Source organism: Dioscorea cayenensis, chromosome 12 (assembly GCF_009730915.1).
Source record: "Dioscorea cayenensis subsp. rotundata cultivar TDr96_F1 chromosome 12, TDr96_F1_v2_PseudoChromosome.rev07_lg8_w22 25.fasta, whole genome shotgun sequence".
Lineage (NCBI taxonomy): Eukaryota > Viridiplantae > Streptophyta > Magnoliopsida > Dioscoreales > Dioscoreaceae > Dioscorea > Dioscorea cayenensis.
The window spans coordinates 18,463,958-18,488,808 of NC_052482.1; the positions used below are offsets into that span (position 1 = coordinate 18,463,958).

Sequence of the window (24,851 nt, forward strand, 5' to 3'; positions counted from 1 at the left end):
TATTATTTTATTATTTGGAAAATTTCAACATGCAAAGAAGACATGTACTCGATCATAATTTCATATGTGAATGACTTTCCGAGCTACAATACAAAAGATAAATAAACAGCTGCACAAATTCAGATATAAAACAAAGTATTTAGTCTGATAAATAAATAAATAAACATTAAAATTAAGCAAGTGATTGAAATGTAAGTTCCTAAAAGACAAAAATCATGAGAAAGTCAGAAAACCACAGCATCAAAACAAAATTCCCAGCAACCAAACTCAACAGCAAACTTAGACCTTGAACAACCATGATTTCATTCCATATTCACCAGTTGATAACAAAGAATTAGTAATAAAAAAAAATATAACATAAAATAAAAATGAAAAATAATGAGCATTCCTAATTGAAAAGACAACAAAACAATAAATATCGGAGACAAAAATGACATCGCTCTACATCGGTCTCAAGACAGACCGGCACCTGATCCAATTTACGGCGCCAGAGCCAATAATTATCTACTCGTATCGAATAAATATAATGCATAATCAGCTCGAACCAAAAATGACCTGAAACACCGATTTACAGAAACAAGTCTACCACTCCATATGTTGTACATCTCTGCAGCCACATCGACAAAACGATGAGTTTTTCGTTTTACCTGCCATAGCCTGGTTCATGATCTTTAGCTACTTCTATTTAGCTCTGCATCTCCTGACTTTTATTGATTGATTAAAAGACCTGTCATCCAAGATAAACAGCTAATCTTGTCGAACTATTTGAAGCCCAATCCGGTGTGAAGCTACTTGTTTTCAACAAGCTTGATAAACAAAATGTATTATCCAATCACTCCCTTCGGTCCAGTTATAATGTTTCAGAGTCACACATGTGAGGCTGTTCGCAACTACGCACTCACATTGCATTCGTCCATGAACCGTTCATCTTTTGTAAGGTACTTTCGCCAGTAGGTTTTGTAGTTTGGTATACCGAGTTCGAGCCAGGGTTTCATGTTACCGTTGTAATGCAAAGTTGCAGCATTCTCTATGGTATCTTGGCTGACTCTGTAAGTATGACCAAGTCCAGACAGAGTCCATGAATAGTCTAGAGGATGTATAAGATCCTGAAATGCAAGCAGGCTAATGGGTAGCGCAGCAGCCCTTCTTGATGCTTCATTCATGCTTGGCGACTGTCATATTGAGAAAACACAATGGAAAAACATTTTAGAAGTACGGCATTTTAGCAGTCAGTCTGAACTCTTTCAGAACTTTATTCTTATGAGTCGACGTAAAACTTTACTTTCTATTTTTAAGGAAAGCATTCACAAAATTCATGTATTATTAAGAGAGACATTTGATAATCATGAGCCTTTTTGTTATTGCTTTAAAAGAATAGAATTCAGCTGAATACCAAAAGTAGAATGGGCTGACAATCAAAATATATACAACTAACCTTTTGGAGGATGCTTTGGTAGGTTTCACTGACATTATGCTGCCTCCACTTGTCCAAGTCAACAATGTTCAGCCCGGACATCCAAGCACACGAGCTCCCAACATATTGGTTGGTTCTCAAATAAGATCTAAGTTGATCCAATCTCACACCACAGAATTCGACAGCACCGATCACTTTACCTTCCAAGTCAAGGTTCCATAAGGATGACAGATCTCGTTGGACAACCACATCATCATCCAAAACCACCACCTTCTTCAGATGTTTGAATATTTCTGGCAGAAGAAAATGGGACCTACCAAATACCGAAAGGTACTCTGTTCTAATCTGTACAGGTGGTTGGTCATTGTTACGAATGGAAACACGATATTCCTCGGGCAGTGATAACGGTGTGCCAAATGTATAAGAGTGATCAAGTTCATCAAAATTCAAAACATGGATAGTTGCCTCCCTGTAAGAATTTCTAGCAAACCAGATCTTCATAGAGTAGTAATTCTGTACATCTGTCAGTAAATGAAAAACCATGCCCCCTGTTTCCTGTAAAAAGGTGTCAACAGGTGTAAATGGATTGATTAGATGACGTTTAAGATCTAAAACAAGATATCATACCTCAGAATTCATGACAGTTGAATTTATAACAACAGATGCCGCAAGTATGCTTCTGGAAAATATTACATGGTGTCTCAACAACGGATTGCCAATTTTTTGAGCGTGTGACTGATCTAGGTCGACTGGGAGGGATTTGAAATATTCCACAGTCAATCTCATTGACAAGCAGTGATGACTTTTAGGCATGGTCTGAACACCAAGATGATACAAGAAAGCACTCTGTTCCATATGAAAATGAGCTTCGTCCTCAGTCAGGTCAACTAACTGTCTGAGTTTCTTGTCAATGTTATGGCAATCTACAGCACAAGATTTAGCTTTTTCAATGACCTGACCCATTTTCTGTATTTTCTGTTCAACACTGCAAAACACAAAAAACAGACATGCCATTTAAGAATCAGTTTATGAAATGCCGATGAAGAGAAGCATTCAGCAGACAACGCACATTAAATGAGGCCTTTGACATTCTTGAAGAACAGCTGAAAAGTTCATCATAAAAAATTGTGCTTTAATAACATTTTAATGACAAAAGATTCATCCAGAGAACCCTTTAACATGTCTTGCCAAATGTGCTCTGACAAGTTATGCACAAAATGTGAAGAAAATAAGAGAGGTAAAAGACACCTCCATGATAGTTTTCTTATAACCAGACAACGAGAACTTTTTCTTTTCCATGCACATAGCTTATCATTTCTTTTTCTCTAGCATAATTACATTATCCAATTAGATGCTTACAGATAAGACAAACTGTTGTAACCTAATTATAGCATCTGAATATCATCTGGCATTCCGTCTATATGAATGCCGACTTTCCAACATTTCAAGATTCTTTTCCCATGTGAGAGTTTTGAATTTTTTTCCCAAGCGTATCATGGTTACTTCAACAATTAAGACTTTAACCAAACACTAAGCCCAGATATAACGAGAACTCTCCTTGAAACTAGCTTAAAAAGAGAAGTGAGGCATTATATTTACAATGAAAGGTATGTATCAATAACAATTCAAATCTAGCATTTTTGACTTGTGAATAAAGTGCCACAACTTTTAGCTCTTATTCACTGGCTTCAACTTCTTCCATTCATGAATATGTAGGACCTAATTTTCGCTGACTAACCATAGCAGATAATATTCTATCAAGTTCGAGTCAACTAGTACAAGATTTCATGTTGTCCTTTGTAAGAAGAATGAATGCAGACATGTATCCAGAAACTGTGCAATAGATAATTTTACACAGGAAAAATTGACAAATTCAATTATAGCTGAAGATACCTAGATGTTACCACGCAACTGATGGTTAAGGGTTACAATATGTAGGACCTAATTTTTTACTGACTAACCATAGCAAGAAATATTCTATCCAGGTCGAGTCAACTAGCACAAGATTTCATGTTGTCCTTTGTGAGAATAAATGCAGACATATCCAAAAATTGTACAATAGATAATTTTACACAAAAAAAATTGACAACTTCAATTATAGCTGAAGATACCTAGATGACAACATAACAAATAAGAAGAAAAAAAATCTTAATCCCAAAAAATGATCTTGACTTTAAGAAATACAAGGGAAAATTAAAATGATTATTATTATTATTTTAAGTCAATTCATTTTCATTTATCCCTATCCAAGTCCAGTGTGACTTAGTAAAAAAGCCCATCCTAGTCCAAAAATAACACTGGAGATAATCTTGTGCACCACTCAGTGTAAGCAATCTATTGATTCTGTTCATGTATGCCTAAATAATTAAGACAGAAACAATTGTTAAGGCAAACAGAATTAGAATTCCAAGAACAACCAAACAGAAAACAAGAGTCATTGTTGAAACTTAAAACAAATAAATTTTAGGCTTAGATTGTCATTTGACAGTACCCCACTAGCATCTAGTGACAAGCATAGAGCATAAGTCCCACATATCAGACACAAAGCCAAGACACTTGAAACTGACCCCACAGTAAGGAGGGAACTGTCTCTCCCATTTGAACAAGCAGAATGATAAAGCAGGCATACCATATAACAAAAAGAAAGATTAATGCATCTTCCGAGATCACTTACAGTGGTGGCAAATCTGCGTCAACAATAGCTTCACTAAGAATGTGTTCATGATCTTGAATACTCTGCTTGAGCTCACGTGATAAAGCATCTTGTCTTGGAAACTTTGCGATGCTTGGATAGTAAGCCCTGGCCATGAAAACCTGATCTTTGAGTCTCTTCACTACTGCATCCAACATCACTTCTTTATGTTCTAAGGACCAAAGGCAGTAGCTTCCAAACTCAAGCTGACAGGATTTGCCATTTTCAGTGTTACTCACACCATTAGCAGCATTATCCTTCACGGCTTCATTAGAATTCTGTATATAAAGTAGAATCCATAAGAAGTCCTAAATCTTCAAAAAATGGGGAAATCAGTCAAAAATATTCAAAAGTTGGCCAAGCGATGCTAATAATAGGAAAAATCTCTTAAGACTTACAGTTACATTTGGAACTGGATCTGGTTTCACACCAGCTACTGCTTGATGAAGTGGTCCTAGATATAACAGCAGGTAAAACCAGTGAAGACCTTTCCAGGGAAAGGCATAAAGACCAGAAGGTTGGATGCTCTTCTGGACAGAAAACTGAACTTGATTCATTTAAAATTAATACCTTTTGGCTGAGAGATGATATCCCTTTGCCCATTGTAGGAGTTCTCTTTGGTATCAGAATTAGATAGGACATCCTTCTGTTGAACTTGGGGAATATTTTTCTTTTTTTGTTGCTCGAATTGTTCCCTGGTATCAGTGAATGCATCCAAGCCCTCACCATAATTGCCTGAAACGCCATCACTATCACCCTGACAAGTAACAAAATACAAAAAAATTTTAATATCTTATGAACCATTTCACTAAATATGGACCCGCTTCAAAAAGAAAAACAAAAAACCAAAGTTACCTCCATAGCGTGGTAGAGAAATATGAAATGAATTAACTACAACATAGTCCAATATGATTTATCAAGCAAATGTAGAATGGTCCAATTTGACACTCTAGATGAATAATTGGGTTGAACAGAATAATTAAACAAAATGAATGACAGGACCCTATCATGTACATCAAGATTTCAGATTAGAATCAAAATTTTCTGAGGCCAGCTTCATTTCTTGACTTTCCTCTGATACAAGGACGCGCAGCTTAACTGCTTAAGATGATACTATTCCTGCTTGTTAAACAAGACTATTGAAAACATAACTAAAAACACAACAGATAAAATGTATTGAACATGGATAGTTGGCATTCCAATGGACTTCAATGAATCCATTAATAATTATAGCCAACATGGGATTGATGTGCAGATGCTTAATCCCACATCTGATAGACTACTACATGATATAAAACACAGCCAAGCTTTCACAAACAAAGCAATGAAAACTCTCATCTATGTATTACATTAAGGAGAAACAGATGTGAGGGAAAATCTATTTGTGTGAGCAAAATAACTGATGCAGATGGCACAGTTGATCAACTAGACTGACCACAAGTGTCCTACCTAGGAGTTCTAGGTATTCACTTATTCTTTCATCACATTAGTGTCAGTCACCAATTGATAAATTTACTTTGCAGTAATTCAAATGGATCTAAACAATTTTCCATGACCGAATGTATAAAAGTTATCCATATAATGAAGTAGAAGAAATATTTGAACAAAACAAAATAAGCTCTTGTATCTTATTTTTCCTTGCCATCCCTTTCTATCGCACTAAATCAAATTTGTTCTTGAAAAGCAGAAGCATGACAGACTACCACATTGAGTTCTACTTAAAAAATTTTATACTAGCGGTTACAGCAAGAGACAATGCGTGGTGCCTTCCACAAACTCAATTTCTTCGTGGATTAATGAAATCAAGGCATAGAAAAACAATATTTCTGAACAAATAAAAAGGTATGACTCTTCAAATCTAATACAACGAATATTCGATTCACTTTAACAATTCTAATTACTGATGACTACAGCAAGGGACAAATGCATAGCACCTTCAACAAACAACTTCTTCATAGGTTAACAAAAACCAAAGCATATAATAACAAATCTCCAAACACATATTAAGGTAGTACCCTTCCAATCTAATACAAGGTGACATTCAATTCAACTTATTAAGTCTAATTCTGATGGTTAAAACAAGGGAATAGCTCATGGCAACTCTAACACACTCAATTTATTTATAGGTTAATGAACCCAAAAACATATAAACCAAAATCTTGGAACAAATTAAAAGGTATGACTTTTACAATATAATACAAGGAACATCAATTCAGGTTAATCAATCTGATATTGATGGAAACATCAAGAGATTTATGCATGGCACCTTCAATACACTTAAATTCTTCACAGGTTAATGAAAAAAAAAGCATATAAAACGAAAATTCTGAACAGATAAAAAGGTATGACATTTCCAATCTAATACAAGGAATATTCAATTTAGCATAATCAGTCTATTATTGATGGCCACAGCAAGTGATTGATGCATGCCACCTACAACACACTTAAATTCATCACAGGTTAATGAAAACCAAAGCATATAAAACCAAAATCTCTGAACAAATAAAAAGATATGACTTGTCCAATCTAATACAAGGAACATTCAGTCCAGCTTAATCAATCTAATATTGATGGCTACAGCAAGTGGCTAATGCATGGCACCTTCAACAAACTTAAATTCATCACAGGTTAATGAAAACCTAAGCATATAAAACCAAAATATCTGAAAAAAAAAGTACTTCTCTCCCAATCTAATACAATGAACATTCAGTTCAACAAATCTAATACACTAATAATTAAAAGAAGTCACTATTGCATGACATACTCAACTTCTACAGACATTAATCAAACCAAAGCATATAAATAAACAAAAAATCTGAATAAACAGACAGACATAAAATCTTTCCAATCTTATACACCAAAAACGAAGAAAATGGAAAAATTCATAATCCTTAATTCCTAATCCAATCATCCAATATCAAATTAACAAAAATCAAAGACAGCAAGAAGACAACCTCAAGATGCCCGTAGCTCCCAAAGGCCGATACCTACCATTCCATCAAAACCATAGAACAGATTAACAAACCAGAAAGCCCAAAACAAATTCAAAAAACCAAACATCAAAAAGATCCTCACCGACGACGGCCGCTCATCCACCAAGTACCCTACAACCCAAAATCAAAACCAACAAAACAAGAAAAGGATCAAGAATGCAGCCAAAAAACAAGATCCAATCAACAGATCAAAAATGCAGATCAAACAAAGATCTACACCTCGACAACCTTGATCTGAAGAGATCTAGGGCTTACCATAAGGGAAATGATTGAGATAACCAAGAAGGAGGGCAAGGGGGAGGCAAAGGGAGACGATAACGAGTGCGAAGATCAAGAGCGCGGGAACTCGCCACCGACGCTTCCCCGGCGGCACTGCGCCGGCGTAGACCTTCATCCCTTCGTCTCTCCGGCTTATCCCTATCCACTTTCACCGCTATACGAGCTTGTTCGCGCTTCCAATTCCCATTCCCTTCCTCTCAAAGCAACGCCATTGTTGTCTCTCTCTCTCTCTCTTTTGATGAACTTTTTTGCGGTACCGTACAATGGGAGAATGTGGGGTGAATGGTAATTGGGATAAAGAGGAGGGGTCTTTTTGAAAAAAAGTATGTTTTGTGGTTTTTATAGATACACCCTTGTGCATTAATGAATTATTGTATTTATAAAGCTTTTGCATGTGTACCCAAGAATGGAAATAAAAAAAATTATAGCTTGGGTGATGTTGATATGAGACTACTTGTTATTTGTTTTAGATATGTTTATAGGAAAATTTTAGAACTATAAATTAATTTTGGATTTTTACATAATTTAAATGCTCCACGGCAAAATATAATTAATATTGCATATTTAAATAAATTAAAAATAAATTTATATTTTAAAAATAAGTTTGTATATATATATATATTTTTATAATATTAATAACCCGTGATTCTTATTTACGTCTCAACTTTACATTAGAAATAAATATACAGTTATATATTAATACATATGATAAAAATTTCAAGATATTTACATTTTTTTTAATTTTGGAACAAATATAAATAAAGAAGCCGTATTTTTATTTTTTATTTTTATTTGGAGAAAAGCGAAACAGTTTTAATATTGAGTTGGGATACAATAAAACCTTCATTTAAAATTAATAATCAAAGACATGCATTGATGTGAAGTGAATCCATAAACTTAATAACATCATACTCTCACTTTAAGTAAATTTTGATCCCATTGAGAATTTTTTAGTATTTATAATATGAAATAATAAATGATTACTTAACTTAATATTGCTGATTGTGATATTAAAAAGATTGTCAAATATTAATTAGATAGGTATTAATATTGATGGTGGTCTCCGAAGTAGGTTTTTGGGAGAGGGAATGAGTCCCATCCATTTGTCAACTGGATCCAACTGGCCAGCATTTTTTAAAAAGATTTTGTGAATCACCCTTTGCTTAAATTAAAGGAGGATTTGCAAATGCATCCCTAGACACTTTGAATTCATATATGAACTAAAATTAGGGACTAATGATAAAAGAATTTGAAATATATCCTATAGGCTATAGCTTTGAAGAATACTTATGTGCTGCTAATTAATCAAAGAAAGAAGCTTTAAATCACAAAAGAGAATTAATTTATTTATCACTCAATTGACAAATTTTTATCAATACAGAAAAAACTAAAAGAAAATTTGCACCTGCACAGATGTGAGAGTGATGGGGAATAATGACGGTAAATAAGTAATTCCAATAAAAAATGAATTTATAATTATTTTAAATTAAAAAATTAAATTTTTTAAATTGAAGGACTGTTTGGGAAATTTAAACGTATGTAATCTAAGAGATCCAACTAAAAATAAAGGATCGCATATGAAATCACTTACACATTAAACTACAAGTTATTACTTAGGGGCCATTTGGTTCGGGGTAATGACATATTACCACGTAACGAGATTACCATAGTAATATGAGTGGAAATGTTATATGATTGAGAATATTGCGGTAATTTAATATAACCATGTTTGGTTGGAAACTCTTATTACCGGGAATAATTCATTACCGTGTTTGGTTGTCATGGTAATCAATTTGTTAAAATATAAAAAGTTATAAGATTACTACTAGTAATCCAAGATAGACACCAAATTTCGGTGATAATAAGATTACTACTTTCTTGGTAATATTTATAAGTTTCAGTAATGCTGATATTACCATCCACATTACCACCCGTCAAGAACGCTAAACGCTAGTAATATTTTCGATTACTACGCTACATGCGTAATCTTTCTATATTACCGCGGACCAAACGCCCCTTAAAGTTACCAAAACCTTTTGACATTGATTGGAATATGAATATAATAATCATATGTAGATAAGAATTTTCCATCCATTATTATTATAAATGACACACCACATATAAATATAGGTAGTATCATGGATGGATATGAAAGCTCAGTCTAACAAATAGTTTTAATTTGGCAAGCTCATCAACATCATCAGCAGCATTTGCTTACCTGGCTTTCTCATGATAATGAGCTGTGAACACATGACAAAGAAGACCACCTGCATAACTGCATGGAGCCATTTGGAAGTGGTCCAGGTCCACCAGACATGCTCCTGCAAACTTTGTCCTCATTCACAGGTGTGAAAATAATTTTGATATTTTATAGGGACCAAGAAGTAAATTAAATTACACATATATACATAACCAAATACTTCATGAAACCATCACAAACTGGTTAAAATGGAAATAAGAACAATGACAATAGATGGTAATAATAAACTATTTAGAAGAGAAGGCTGGATTTTGGAAACCCAATAAATAGTGTATAAAAAAAATATATATGTGAGGGTTTTATGTGGAGTAATTATTTGTTTTAGATGATTGTCGGCAATAATACAAAAGAATTGGACTACGACATGCGAGTGTGTGATGGAATGGAGACTACCTCCTTGATGCCGGAGGACGGTTTTATTCAGTTTCCGCTGCAGGTTGTGCTGGTGCTGGTTCTACGGCAGGTATTGCGTCTACCTTGTACCGGAGGTTCTGCAAAAATAGAGCATAGATATTTATCCAAGGCATACACTGTGTCTTTCTAAACCAATATGATTATAAATTATGTTTGGAACCCAACAGTGTACTCTCAAGTTCTCAAGCTTTTAATTTTGAAAATTGAATCCTATACTTCCATGTTTGTTACAATCTAGACCCACCATCTAATTTTCTGTCAGAGTACCATTACCTGGTAAAGGGCAAAATCATTCACTTTTTTACTTCTGAGTTTTATCAACAAAACAAGCAGCATTCTCTTTGGTTTCTAGGTTTTCTAATAAAATAAAAAAAAGAATGATGAATTTGCCCTTGTTTTATCCAATCCTATATGCTGCCAAGTGTAGTTTGATGGAAAAATGGATGGAGAGTTGAGGACTGTAACAAACATGTAAAGTTTAATTGGGAAAATTGAAATTTCACAGGCTACTGATAAAACTGCAGCAGAATGTTTCAGAGGTGGATGTGAATTAAGAGTCTAACACGATCAGTTTTTACAAAACAAGCATGAAAAGATGAGTCTTGATGTTAAACCTTCTTGAAAAAAGATGAGTAGGAATTATCCCATATGAGCTTGTAAGTTCCAGCCAAGATAGTGCTGAAATTTCCCTATGAAGAAAAATGAAGTTTAGTGAGAAATGGGATTGCAGAGAACAAAATGAACAATTAAGGTTGACAAGCGCTGTCAATGGTAATCAACTCACTTGGTCACGCTCATACCGTTGGTTTGGCAAAATGAGCTGGAAAAGTAATCCCCTCAGACGATGCAAGAAAAATTTATACACAATGAAGAAATTTAGATATTCTATATATATATATATATATATGTTGAGGGTTATATTTTTCTTTCTTTTTTTTTTTCTATTTATGAAAGTGTATTTGCTAAACCATCTTAGATGCACTTACTGTTGTTGCTCCCGATGGACTGACATACTCAACTCGAAATCCAACATCCTGACAAAAGAATATGAATTAGCAAACAACAGGAATCTAAATGCCCAAGCATGATAGCTTAATAATGGAAAATTGCAAAATGAATGATAGAAACTAATTATATCTTAATCCCAACATGAACAGTATCAACTATAGATATAAAGAAACTGCATGTTAAAAATCAGGCCCGAAGCCACCCAGAAAAAAAAATTGAATACACAGAATTTTGCTCCATGTTAATGGTCTCATTAAATAGAAATCTTCCAAGGAACTAAGTTTAAATTATAAATTCATGGAGATTAGAGTGTTTTCACTATAAACCTAGGGAGAGTCCTATGATTCACTAAAAATTATCATAAACAATGGTCAGGACACAGATAATGCAATTGAGTTTCTTGTTTTCATCATATAAGTCTCTATACTATTATCATTTGTGATCTTGGGACTAATGAAACTCATCATGTCAACAAAGAATAAGTTTTTCGAATAATAGACAACAAGCACTTTTTATGAATAAACAAGATCTAAACAAGATCTTGAACCCGGATATACAGATAGATATGACAGTATGAGAATAATATATGAATCTCTGATAAGCAGATTGTATGAACAAGATGCGTGAACAGATCGCTGAGTGAGAGATTCAACCCACGACCTCCCTTACACTTTGATGTCATACCATTGGGCTATCCAATGGTTGACACAACAGCAATAAGTTGATAATTGAATTCTGCCAATTGAAATCAATAACACAAATATTAACAAATAAAAGACAGATTTTGCTATCTGGGTTTAAATTTATATGAGAGAAGATACTATGATTCACTCTTATTTTCCCTCATTATCTGACAAAACAAAAAACAATGTACCATGAAAATATGCTAAATTATTGAAAAGGGTTTTGATGCTACCAAGTTAAGTGTGCCTTGTATCAAAGCGAAGTCCCATGCAATAAATGAATTCACAGAATCTACTGTCAGTGTGACCTGGAAATAATCAATCAAAAAATGCAAGAATCGTTAAAGATCATAATCATATTTAGCGTAATAACTTGTTCTTTCTTGGAGCAGACAATAAGACGAAATAAAATAAAGCATGGACATATATTGAATGTGGTTAGGATGCAACCTGTTGGACTTAAGCAAGTTTATCTATAGTTGTTGTTCCTGGTCATTCTGGTGTTTCACTGGACCACAGAGATATTTCCACTTTGGTAGGACCAACATGAGTAATTACAATAGAACATGTGTTTCTTTCTATTAAAAACTGTCTCACTAACTCCTAAAATAACTTTACTTGGAAACTGAACAATAGAGTTTGATATGAACCCAAAATCCATTTTCATATATATATATATATATATATATTCTAATGGATAATGCTAACAAAAATGTCAAACTCAATGTGAAGACGTGCAATACAAGCACACAAGTTAACATCTAGAAAATAGTAGAGATCATTACATGCTGACCATTTTTCAAGTAAGCAAACCAGGGTGAGCTATCTCTTCTCTGTTTGCCATAAATCTTAACCAGGTTTTACTATATAATGATTTTTTTTTAATGAATAATGTGATTAATTGCACATTGGATTCACATTTTATTCAAGTACTTTTTATAAACTTTAAGAAAAGTATCAGAAATTTTAAGAACTAATATGAAAGCAAAAGTCATAAATGATGGTTCAATGCCAAATTACACAGAATGCTGCACCACAAGCTCCCAAGCAACCAATTAAGACTAGGGCTGCCCTTCAGAAACACCATTTTCCATTTTAAGATGAAAGGCATTCTCCAGTGAGAAAACAGGGGAAAAAAAAGAAAACACTTCACTAGGTTGATCTTGCTATCAGAAGATACCTCATAGGTTCTCCCAGCTGCAATGACGATTTCTTTGTAATCATCAACTTTCCTGCTAGGTTAAAGCAAAAGGTGTGACTCCAGTATCATTCATAGCATATGCAAGAAAAAAATGCAGGGAATGAATCTAATGATCTCAGCAGATAAGGGACATGCCTGCACTCAGCAGCACCAGCATCCTCTGCTGAAATGAAGAAAGGTGAATTTGCAAACACCTCACTGCAACATGTGAACTTCTTTTAAGATGCATTATTTAAGTTTTCAATAATAATAATAATAATAATAATAATAACTTGCAGAAAGCTAGTGGTCTCAGGCCACTCAACAAAAAGAGAATATCAGCATAGTGTCCGAGATAAGCAACAAACAGTTTCTATAGGCATGCGACCAAATAAAGAAACCAATTTATTTTGGAATAGTAATGCAGACCAATGGTCCAAAGAAAACATGGGAAGGGGGCCTCAGTTTAGTACTTAACATCCCTGCACACAAACAGATGATATGATAATAGCATGTGCATGACCCCAATCAGTACCCTTGTCCAATAAATAAGGGAGCTCTGTTGATTCTATTTCATCATTAAATCTTCCTGTATCAGGTAAAGCAGAATTACAAAGTTCATCCCATTGAGGTCACAACAAGAGATTGCATACCGTAAGCACGGTAACATAATTTGACACAAGAAGGAACTTAGCAAAACAACTGTTGAAATCTGAAAGGAAAAAGTATGCGCAGCTTCAAATCCTACATAGTTGGCACAGGTTATAACCATCTTAATTAAAAGAAACCAAAAAATAAAAAAATACTGATGCCAATATACACATCATATACAGGTCATCACAATATTACACATGTGATAACAGATACATGGTAATCTAAACTCACACTGAACATCATAAGCTTATAGTTTATATGCATAAGATGGACATACTGTAATTTCACAATCCAGGTCTTAAGCTAACCACAAAATCTTGCACAGCATTAAAGATGAAAAATTTGATAGAAGATGTCTTGTTATTTACACCTTTTGTGACAGGTCCTGGTTATTTGGTATACTTTGACACTCCATAGAACACTAAAGTATAACTGGATGTAAGGCTAAAGTGACATGATCAAAAACTGTGATCATATTGATATAGAGTATGAGTAGAAGTAGAATAAAACAAAATGAAAAAGATATAATAGAAAGTAAAAAATAACAGTAAATACCCTATGAACATGATAACTCTCTCAAACTCAGATGTGTACACATGCACAGCTTGTTCTACAACCAATGCTTCATCCTTCTGTCTGTTCAAAATGACATAATAAAAAAAAATTAAGGAAACAGAAAGCACAATAGGCTCTGTTTCTTCAAAGTTAGATTTAAGATTCAAGTTTTAAGTTAAATGAAACCGCAGAAAAGAAAATAATCAAGTGAAGCAAGATACTCACAGTTTTACCACCTCAAAACGCCCCCATGAAAGAAATAGAAATAACCGTATGGTAAGTGCAAATGTTGTAAGTTTATAAACACATGGCCCATAGCGTTGTCTTTGCTCTTCCATGGGGCTGGAGGACACAGCAATAAATGTACTGAAGCAGCACAAGATACTAATAAAGCAAAACTATGAACTGAAAATACAAACATTAAAACCTACCCATCGTCATCATTTATCTGTCGAACAAAATCTAACAAAACCTGCACAAGACAAAGAGAGGCCAAAGACATGTATGTAAGTAACCATCTTCACATACAATAAGGCATATTCCTCCAAGGGCTGATGATGGCATTAAAGAGATGGAGCAATAGAATAACAACCAAGTGATCGCTAACCATCACCAAACCCAACAATTATTACCCATAGTTTATAAGTTAGGTCAAGAATTATTCATCCCTCTCGATCATTCTATAAGCTGCATTCTTTACCAATAAAATCAATATAAGCATTTTAAAACTTTCTCCAAAATATTAATGTTACAGGCAGATCTTCATCTACCATTCAACTCAATTCAGAAATACAATTCTCCGCTTAATTAGCCATCTCAATACCTTATCCTCTATTTTGATTGTGAATATCCTCTGAATAACTATGGCTTAGCACGCTCTGCATTTTATATGTTTACGGTCTATTAATTCTGACTATACTATATCACTTAAATATTATCTCTTTGAGAACATTTGGTTGAAAAAAAATTCTCAGGATCAAAAGTCTACATTTAAAACTTCATGAACCACTACCATCATTTTAAGATGTTTTTCACATATGATAAACAAAGAGTTGACAGTTTAAATATACTTTCCTCGAGAACAACAATGAAGTGTTAAATGGAAACAAATTTCAATGATTTCATATCTCAACCACTTTTAACAAATAGTATAAAACCTACAAGAAATCATCATCACTTCAAGGGAGTACCTTGATAAAACTTCTTATCATCAGCTTTGACATGATACATTCGGTGACATGCTAATATGATAGGTGAACTGGAAACAAAGTGCATTGCATGCAATTGATGAAGCAAAAAAATATATATACAAAACACTGCCAATCTTAGCTTCTATGACACACCTGTGGTACCCCAACCAAGTATTTCACCAATGTCTTATACACACCAGTTGCTGAACCTAGTTGAGCCAATAGTCTACGTCTGCAAGGAACATTGATCCAAGACATAAATCATTTAAAACTATCTAATTTAGATCACAATATTTCACAATCTCTGCAGATAAATGAATATCACCACCTCTCCATTTGTTGTTTCCATAGTAAAGCATATCGATCACGGATACTTCCACCAGAGTTAACCAAAGCATCAACTTCAGCTTGTTTGTTCCTCTCTGATCTCTCTCGCTGCTGTCTGATAAGTGAACCTCTAAAATCTTGTGGCATGTAGGTCATAACTGCATACATATTTACAAATACTTGATCAATTTGCCAAGTACCCTAAACCACAAACCAACACACAACCAATTTCAAAACAAATTACTGAGAACTAACCAGTATTGAATACATTTTCAGCATTTGTTAATTGGAACATCTCCAACTTCTTCAATGTTTTCCGCAAACTGATTTCAATTCCTTCAATCATACCACCAATATCTTCTTCCTCAGTAGTAGTCTTCTTTTGGAGCTGAAAAACCATAAGAAGAAAAGATAACATGTGTGATACATTTATGATTAGAATAATCAACAGAATGAGAAAGCTAATAGCCAACTTGTGAGAAAAAAGGAAATATTTATCTTGAGATGATAAACTAAATACACTTGACAGAATCAAAAGCAGATCATTGAAAAGCACTTCGTTGTGTATATGAAAGATATGAACCACATTGGTAACTGACACACAACGGTGCAAGCTCATAATATAGCAACATACCGAAGTCGGCCAATGAGACTTTTCAAGCAAAAACAATATTTCTTCAATGTGTTCTCTGTTCTTCCACAAGTTCTCATCAACTTTATGAGGAGGTTCAAGATTTGCTTCATGTGCCAGTAGTTCCTCACCTGTAATTATCAAGCAAGAAACATTACATTCATAGGCAACCAAAGTAAATAAAATTAAAAATTAAAAATTGGGAGAAACAGTTTGAAACACAAATGCTTATATTTCTGTTTTCATGTTAATTGCCTCAGTTGTAGATTTATGAGACAATTATAAACATATGCCAAAAACAACCTGGACAATTATTTTATTACATGAATTTAATTAGCATTGACTTGATTGCAGTACCTTATTAATGAGTTCATTTCTATGGTTTAGGTTTGCAATTCGTGAAACTTGGACTGAAGATCTATACATCTCAGTTGCTCTACTCAACACACAAGCAATCTCCAAACATAGGCCCATCCAACTGAGCCTAGAACAGCATTTGCTTTTTAACTGTCGCAAAGAAACATCTCTTTGCAATAAACCTTATGCCAAGCGAAGGGAAGGACCATATTACAAAATGATCCAGCCTGTAGCATTTGTAATGGACTACCCTAACAAGATCAATTTCCCACAACACAAAATCATTGATCAGATGCATTGACAGAGTGCTTTTCTTTTGCAGTAATGATGAGAAGCCTCAAGTCATGCTGATCATCAGAGAACTGGAAACCATCTCCACTAAATGTGCTAGGATAATATACCCTTCTCCTTCCAACAGGATTTAAAGACTTCCAAATAAAGATAACTATATATTATACACGCAAACCAACCATGGCATCTGTCACAATTTGCAGCGGCAAGCAGGAAAAAGGAGAGAGCTTTCTCAAATGTTAGGTCTTTGTTATTCAATTAGAATCCCAATACAATACTAAAGATCCATAGTTCATAGCAACTGCCCCATCTCTCCTAAACTTGCCAGTTCTCTAGTAGAAAAAAAGATTAAAAAAAAAAAAACAAAACTATCAAACAAACAAATTCCTTTCTAGGAGGCCAAACCTGTTGTAAAATATAGGACCGAATTTATCATCCATGGATTAAAAAGCCATTGGTTTAAGTTGGTGGTTTGATGAGGAAATGGTTTTGGGCCAACAAAACCCATCTCCATCCCTAACCTAACCCCAAGCATTTTGAAAACAAAAAGCACTTTCTGCAAAGACCTTGATTCTCGAGCAGCATAACAACAACTAGCACAATTTTCAATCAAGAAAAAACACTCCCCAAAGAAAACACAAAAAAACACTTCCACATTGCAATCAAAACACCAAATTCTAGACTCTAACCAAGTCCACCAAATCGCGATCACAATCAAAAAGATCAGAGAACAAGATTAGGGCAGTAAACGAGGGAAACGGAATCAAAAAGCCAATTCACCGGGCTTAAGAGGGCATTGCTCGAGGAGGCGATCGGCCATGCGGCGGAGCTCGGTCGTCAAGCGATCAATATCCTCGGAGAGAGGCGGAGGAGGGTACTTATCATAGTAGCGCGCAAGGAAAGCCCTGGTGATGGGAACCAGCCCCTCCTTTGAAGAAGAGGCCATTAGAGAGGGCTCGGAGCTCCGGCGAGGGCTTCGGCGGTGGCGGTGGCGGTGGCGGTGGTGGTATTTATAGCGGTGGTTCAGAGAGACGGGAAAAGGACGGGAACTGTTCGATGGACGGAACTAGGTACCCGTTGAAAACACGAATATTCGTTGATTGAAGGGTAAATATGGAATTTCATAAATGCCACTTTTCTACTTTAATAATATTTGGGTTTATTTTATATAGACTTTTTGCACATACATCCCGGAAACATGTCAGAATTCTCTTATCTCTAAGAAAATGTTATTTTTAACAAATACTCCCTCCTCTTATACTTTTTTTTACTTGCTACTTGTTTATTTAAAAAATTTTGTTAAATATTAAATATTTTTTTAAAATCTTTACGTTTTTTAATAAATTATATTTAAGTACATATTGTAAAATAGATGACTAAAAAAAAGATCGAGGAATATATTTTTAAGATTGGGTTTTTTTAATTGCAATTTTTTTTTATAATGTGGGTTGCCACCTTAGGCACACCCCATTTTTTTTATTTGTTTACTCAAATATTGTAATTTTTTATTTTTATATTTTCTTTCTTCGCAATTTATAAGCTTGGAATCTTTCTTGAAGAAAGTAAACGACAAATTTGAATGACTGATTAGAAATGGAATCAAAAGCAAAATGATAATATGGGGGAAAAATGGCAGTAAAAAGTAGGGTTGAAAGAGGAAAAGATTTCATTGATTTTTTTTTTTCAGAAATTACAAATAAAAAATAATCTACCAGCAACCATACCAACCACTGAAAAGAGTTTTGGAACAAAATTATTTAGTCACAATTAATGTGAAGATTTTTTAAGTGATACTCTGTACAGTCACAAGTCAAGATTGACTTGAAAATTCAAATCACTCCAACACTTGATAATTCTTAAAAATAAAAATAAAAAGTAATAAAAATAAATAAATAACAAAGTAGAGAAATCATTATTTATGCATCCGGGAGTTGAATATTTGGTCTCTTATCTAACATTTCTAATTTTTAACTACTGGGATATGTTATTGTTGGCTATAAAATGAAAAAAAATGAACAAATTACTATTTATGTGAGACGGGATTTATATACTCTGTCTCTCATATAATGTTCTCAAGTTTTAATCGCCGGCTATGCCATTGTTGGCTACTTAGTAATTCTCAATGTATTCAAGATTTTATGCTTTATTTTTTTTTTATTATAAAATTATTAAAATTATAACTAAATTTTTTGAAACCTTTCTTGTCCAACTCATGGATTTAGTACAAAAATCTTTCTTAGAGCATATAACTTTTGATAATTTTCATTTTTCCATGAAATCTCTGGTTATTTGGTTACCATTCTTGCGGTGTTGTCCAGCATATTTTTTTAAAAAAAAATTTTATATGCAAGTATATACAAACATGTGAGTTATCCGCAAAAACAAATACAAAAGAATTCAAGAATTTATGTGCCAAAAACATTCAATAAATATCAATAAGAAAAAATATTATTTATTACAAGGATGACAGGTAGTTATATGTAATTATCACGCAAAAATTTAAGACTCTTTCATAATATATATATCTCATTGGGTATTTGCGAACGTGCGTAGAGCATTTATAGTTAACTAGTTAGAATAGGAGAGTGTAAATAAGTTTGGATGATTGAAATTTATTTTTACAACATTGTGATGAAGATCAAATGGTTGAGATGAAAACACTGTTCACTCATAATACTATTATTTATAAGAGCACTGTTTATCCCATTTAACATAATTCACAATATATTTAACCATTAGATTCAAATCCAACAGTTGAGAAAAAGACGTTAGTAAATAACTTATTTACCAACGTCACTACAATACCGTACCTCATATATATATATATATATAGTCTCATTTCAATGTATGCAAATATAGATAATTTTAGGGGGATAAGCGCAAAAAAAGGCATAATATCTAAAAGGGTATTATTGGTATACCAAAACTCAAAAAGCATGAACACTCGAGCAATCCATGCATCGTCAACAACGCTACGAATCCCTAACTATCAACATCTCCTTCGCTCTTGCTCCTCCCCGAGCTCTCTCCTCCGAATCCATGGCCGTCTCATCGTCCTCGGCGCCCTCTCCGACGATCCCACCCGCACCCTCCTCCTCAATTCGTACTCCTCCTTGCATTTGCCCGACGCCGCGGTCTCCGTCTTCAACTCCTCCACAAACCCTAGCATTATCCTCTGGAACTCTATCATCCGATGCCTCACTAGAAATGGCCGCCATTCCCATGCTCTCCGCTTCTATCACGATATGCTCGACCGTGGCGTCGAACCCGATAGGTACACCTTCACTTTTGCCCTTAAGGCGTGCGCTGGATGCTTGGATTTTCATTGCGGGGCGTTGATTCATCAGGAGATTGATAGTAGAGGATTGCAGGGCGATGTCTTCATCTCCACTGGCCTCGTGGATATGTATGCAAAATCGGGGGCGATTGATGTTGCGTGTCAGGTGTTCGATGCAATGCCTGAACCGGATGTTGTATCTTGGAATGCGATGATTGCTGGGTTCGCGCAGAGTGGGAAACCGAGAGATGCGTTGGATGTTTTCAGAAAGATGCTGTTTTTCAATGTGGCGCCCAATTTCGTTACGTTCCTGAACTTGTTTCCTGCTGTTGGTCAGTTGTCTGCTGTTCATTTGTGCAGGGCGATTCATGGATATGCTGTTAGGGGGTGTCTATTGCGTAGTGTTTTTAATGGATTGATTGATGCCTATGCGAAATGCGGGAGACCTGAAATTGCTCGTCGTATCTTTGATGGGATTTCAGATGCTAGGGATGATGTTTCTTGGGGAACAATGATTTCAGGTTATGCCTACAACGGTTGCTTTGCAGAGGCGTTGGAGCTTTTTGATGATTTGAAAGGAGAGGATCTCAAGTTGAATCAGGTATCGGTTGTTAGTGCTCTCTCTGCTGCAGCAGAGATGGAGGATTTGGAGAAAGGGGTGGATATTCACGCTTGTGCAGTGCAGAAAGGAATGGTTTTTGATGTTTCAGTCACAACCATGCTCTTGACAATGTATGCAAAGTGTGGGGATTTAGCAAAGGCTAAATTGATTTTTGAAGAAATGCTGGACAGAGATATAGTTGCTTGGTCTGCTATGATCTCAGCTTGTGCCCAAATGGGTCGTCCGGAGGAAGCAATATTCTTTTTTCGGGAGATGTTTAGGTCGGGGGTTACTCCCAATCTTGTCACTGTTGTGAGTGCTCTTCCAGCTTGTGCAGAACTAGCAGGCTTGAAGTTAGGGAAGAGCATACATTGCTATGCCTTGAAATCGAGTATTAGTTTTAATGTGTCTGTTGGGACTGCACTCATTGCAATGTATGCTCAATGTGGGAACTTTACTTCTGCGCATGCTTTGTTTGATCGGTTACCACATAAAGACATTGCCTCTTGGAATGCTTTGATCAATGGGTATGCGCAGAGTGGGGATGCAGATAATGCTTTACGGATATTTCATAGTTTGCAATCAACAGGACAGCGGCCAGACCGTATAACAATGATTGGTGTGCTTCTTGCTTGCACCATCTTAAGTGCTCTTGATGTAGGGCAATCTGCTCAAGGCCTAGTTATAAAGAAAGGGCTTGAGGAAAATCTTCATGTGAAGAATGCCAGCATTGACATGTATGCCAAGTGCGGGGACATTTTTTCTGCGAAGTTCTTATTTGCCAAGACCAATTCTAGCAATGACCTTATATCATGGAACACGATAATCAGTGGATACATGCACAATGGGTGTGCCAATGATGCAATATCTGCTTTTTATCAGATGAGAGCAGATAACCTTAAGCCAAATTCAGTCACACTTGTGAGCATAATTCCAGCCACTGCTTACTTGGCGGCACTAAGACAAGGTCTCGCGCTTCATTCTTATGTTATCAGGACTGGTTTTGAACATGATGTTTCAGTGGGGAACAGTATCATTGACATGTATTCAAAATGCGGGCAGCTTGATACTGCCAGGAAAGTTTTTGATCATATGGAAAGTAGAGACACAGTCTCCTGGAATGTGATGCTTGCTGGGTATGCCATCCATGGGCTGGGTGAAAGTGCAATTTCCTTTTTCTCACAAATGAAAGAAAAGTGTATTCAGGCAGATGCAGTATCATTTATTAGCATCTTATCGGCTTGCAGACATGGGGGTCTAATAGCAGAAGGAAAAAAAATATTCAACTCCATGAAACATGAATACAATCTTGAGCCAAACTTGGAACACTATGCTTGTGTGGTTGATATGTTGGGCCGAGCTGGTCAATTGGAAGAAGCTTGGAGTTTAATACAGAGAATGCCGATGGCACCAGATGCTGCTCTTTGGGGAGCTTTATTGGGTGCTTGTAGAATGCATACTAATGTTTGGATGGCAGAAATAGCACTTGATCACTTGGCTAGACTAGAACCTCAAAATCCTGGTCATTACGTGGTTCTATCGAATATATATGCTCAGGCCGGAAGGTGGACTGATGCTAGAAAAATAAGAGCAGCAATTAGAAGTACAGGATCAAGTAAAACTCCAGGATGCAGCTGGGTGGAGATCAACAACACAATTCATGCTTTTATGGTAGGAGATCAGTCCCACCCACAATATGAGAGCATACAAAAAGTGTGGAATGAGTTGCATGATAAGATGGAGAAGATGGGATATCTTCCAGACACTAGCTCAGTATTGCACAACGTTGAGGAAGAGGAGAAGGAATTCTTTCTCTATAATCACAGTGAGAGGCTAGCCATGTCATTTGCCATTCTAAATACAGAACCAGGGATGACAATCCAAATAGTGAAAAACCTCCGTGTCTGTGGGGATTGCCACGCCGTGACAAAACTGGTCTCAAAGATCACTGGCCGCAAGATAATTGTTCGAGATGCTAATCGGTTTCATCATTTTGAGAATGGTTCTTGTTCCTGCAGGGATTATTGGTGATGTTGATTTCTGATGCACTAGTAGTAACTCTTGTTGACTGATGGTGGATAATGGTGAAGGTAATCATGCAGCATTTGTTCACATGAGCTAAAAGATCTGGAGTTTCTGCAATGGGCCAAGTTACATTGTATTTTATCACCACCCGCAACTTTACTCCAAGTGATTGAATTTAGATACAGCATCTAGAACATACCATCATGTGCCCGATATGAACAGGTAAAAAATCCTTAATTATAGTACACAGAACAACATGTTTAATTTCAAAACACTTGTTATTGGTGATCATATTCAACTATATTTATAGATTGCTCTGATCATTTCTCTTGGATTCCTCTTTTCTTTTCTTTATACAACTCGTCAATTTACTTGGTAAGAAACTGTCTTTTTATGCACTTTGTGATAAAGCAAGTGGTTAAAAAGTTAGAAGCTTAAACAGTGGCTACTTTTTCTGGATAATTTTCCATGCATATTTGGTAGATCCTTTGATTGATCAAAATACATTCTTCATGATGCCTGTCTCTGCTTTCAGATATTACTCCGAAATTCAGTTCTCTGTGTTTTTTGCATATTAATTTCAACATCTTTTTCTTACTTCTGAATACACCAGGTTATATTCACTATGTGAAATTCTGACGTCATTGTGAGTTCTTTCAATGGCAAATAATAGCATTAAAGCCAAATAATTGAAATCATGTGCAACTAAAGATGATCATAGTTGAAGATGCTAAAGCATGGGTAAGGTGTTGGAAACTTTATTGGATGCTTTGTTTTAATAGCAGGTGAGATGATGCTCAAGTCATTGACAGATGCTCTACCTTTTTGTTGTAGGATACTGAAGGGCTACCTTTCACCATTCAAAGTTTTCATTCTGGACATCTCTTATATAATAAAGGTGAGAATGGCACAAGAGATTACTTTGCTTAGCTGAAAAAATTATAATTTTTTTAAATTTATGGTGATATGGTTTTAGTATTCATTTTGTTGTTTGTTTTATTTTTATTTTATATTTATTTATTTTGAAAAATCTCAGACTTATATGACAAGTAGTTTATCTGGCTTCCTAATGATAGGCAAAATAGAGATAACCTGAAGAAGAGCCTTGAACAGAATTGTTTTTCTTTTTTAATGTATCACACATTGTGCATTGTGTCTAATGTATGATAATTATTTAAATGTCCTCTTTTGGAGTTGTTTAATATCCCATAAACCTCCTATTATTGTTTGAATATGTTATTTGTATACATTAGCTTGATTACCAATGAGTGAAATCTATTTAATGCAAGGCCTCTTGAAATAGTGAAATTACTTGCCACATTAGCTCTCGAGCAACTTTTGAGGTTTTAATATGAGATTAAATAAATTTTTTTTTTTTAATCCCTCTGTTCGTACACTTTTTATAATGCATATGTTTGAGTATTAAATGTATATAATTAGTTCTACAAATAAATCATGGGTGTTGTGTTGACGAGTTTTAGATTCACCCGGGTAGGAAAGCCTTTTATTTACAGTCGCTCTTATCATGTTACGCACCGCTGGATCCTAGACTTGTTTGTATGTTTTTATTTACTTTTGTTTCTCTCTGGTTTGGATTTTGTTTATATGTGTTATTTTTTTTTAATAAATTTGTAATTTATTTATCTTATAAAAAAAAAGAGTTCGTAAAACAATAATCTAGCATTATAGAAGAAATTTCATACTAGCGTAGGGAGGACATATGTTAAGAGGGTAGCAAGTAACACCAAAGCGACAATTAAAAAAGTCTTTAATAAACTTAATTCAAATAAATATAAATATCAACACTCTTGCTTCTGCTGTTCTTAATCTTAACGAGAGAACAAATGTTTCTTCAACCTAATTATATATATATATATATATATGCTTATTGGCGGAAATATTAGTTTGTTATCTGGTCAAGCCAATGAGCAAAAAATAATCACTCTTCAATGGCTATGCACAAGATGTGTACAAAAACCAAACATCAATGCCTCAAGAAGCTAAGCAATATACTTGTTAA

The 24,851-nt window shown here is 34.9% G+C and overlaps 3 protein-coding genes across 6 annotated transcripts; 1 reads left to right on the forward strand and 2 right to left on the reverse strand.

Moving 5' to 3' along the window:
• Nucleotides 1-634: 634 nt before the first annotated feature.
• LOC120273685 (probable galacturonosyltransferase 7) lies at nt 635-7,672 on the reverse strand. Its single transcript, XM_039280371.1, has 9 exons — nt 7,355-7,672; nt 7,182-7,210; nt 7,061-7,093; nt 4,677-4,863; nt 4,505-4,560; nt 4,089-4,384; nt 2,042-2,399; nt 1,436-1,969; nt 635-1,172 (listed from the first exon to the last, which is right to left on the reverse strand). Exons 1-9 carry the CDS (start codon nt 7,491-7,493, stop codon nt 891-893), a joined length of 1,914 nt encoding a protein of 637 aa, XP_039136305.1. The 5' UTR covers nt 7,494-7,672; the 3' UTR covers nt 635-890.
• Nucleotides 7,673-9,488: 1,816 nt separating this feature from the next.
• On the reverse strand, nt 9,489-17,979 carry LOC120273929. 4 transcript variants are annotated; one of them, XM_039280677.1, is made up of 16 exons: nt 17,709-17,979; nt 16,284-16,411; nt 15,905-16,037; nt 15,651-15,807; nt 15,476-15,554; nt 14,564-14,604; nt 14,358-14,474; nt 14,133-14,213; nt 13,080-13,142; nt 12,924-12,975; nt 11,977-12,051; nt 11,039-11,086; nt 10,837-10,872; nt 10,667-10,741; nt 10,032-10,129; nt 9,489-9,699 (listed from the first exon to the last, which is right to left on the reverse strand). In XM_039280677.1, exons 1-15 carry the CDS (start codon nt 17,872-17,874, stop codon nt 10,055-10,057), a joined length of 1,326 nt encoding a protein of 441 aa, XP_039136611.1. In that variant the 5' UTR covers nt 17,875-17,979; the 3' UTR covers nt 9,489-9,699; nt 10,032-10,054. The 4 variants fall into 4 exon arrangements, 3 of the variants coding, with proteins under 3 accessions (XP_039136611.1, XP_039136612.1, XP_039136609.1); XM_039280678.1 differs by having other exon boundaries at nt 9,489-9,706; XM_039280675.1 differs by lacking the exon at nt 9,489-9,699 and having other exon boundaries at nt 9,784-10,129.
• A 1,885-nt stretch (nt 17,980-19,864) lies between these two features.
• Nucleotides 19,865-24,247, forward strand: LOC120273255 (pentatricopeptide repeat-containing protein At2g39620-like). The gene is made up of 3 exons (XM_039279885.1): nt 19,865-23,053; nt 23,445-23,572; nt 23,666-24,247. The coding sequence occupies exon 1, from the start codon at nt 19,865-19,867 to the stop codon at nt 22,835-22,837; it is 2,973 nt and encodes a 990-aa protein (XP_039135819.1). The 3' UTR covers nt 22,838-23,053; nt 23,445-23,572; nt 23,666-24,247.
• The last annotated feature ends 604 nt before the right edge of the window (nt 24,248-24,851 follow it).

Excerpts from the sequence above, each read along its gene's own strand:
- LOC120273685 (XM_039280371.1), bottom strand. The coding sequence starts at position 7,493 with ATGAAGGTCTACGCCGGCGCAGTGCCGCCGGGGAAGCGTCGGTGGCGA. Across the intron at positions 4,385-4,504 it reads ATCCAGTTCCAAATGTAACT|AATTCTAATGAAGCCGTGAA; the intron begins GTAAGTCTTAAG and ends CTTTATATACAG. Across the intron at positions 1,173-1,435 it reads ACCAAAGCATCCTCCAAAAG|TCGCCAAGCATGAATGAAGC; the intron begins GTTAGTTGTATA and ends TCAATATGACAG.
- LOC120273255 (XM_039279885.1), top strand. The coding sequence starts at position 19,865 with ATGAACACTCGAGCAATCCATGCATCGTCAACAACGCTACGAATCCCT.
- LOC120273929 (XM_039280677.1), bottom strand. The coding sequence starts at position 17,874 with ATGGCCTCTTCTTCAAAGGAGGGGCTGGTTCCCATCACCAGGGCTTTC. Across the intron at positions 10,873-11,038 it reads GTCCATCGGGAGCAACAACA|CTCATTTTGCCAAACCAACG; the intron begins GTAAGTGCATCT and ends TTACTTTTCCAG. Across the intron at positions 10,130-10,666 it reads ACTCATCTTTTTTCAAGAAG|AACCTCCGGTACAAGGTAGA; the intron begins GTTTAACATCAA and ends CTATTTTTGCAG.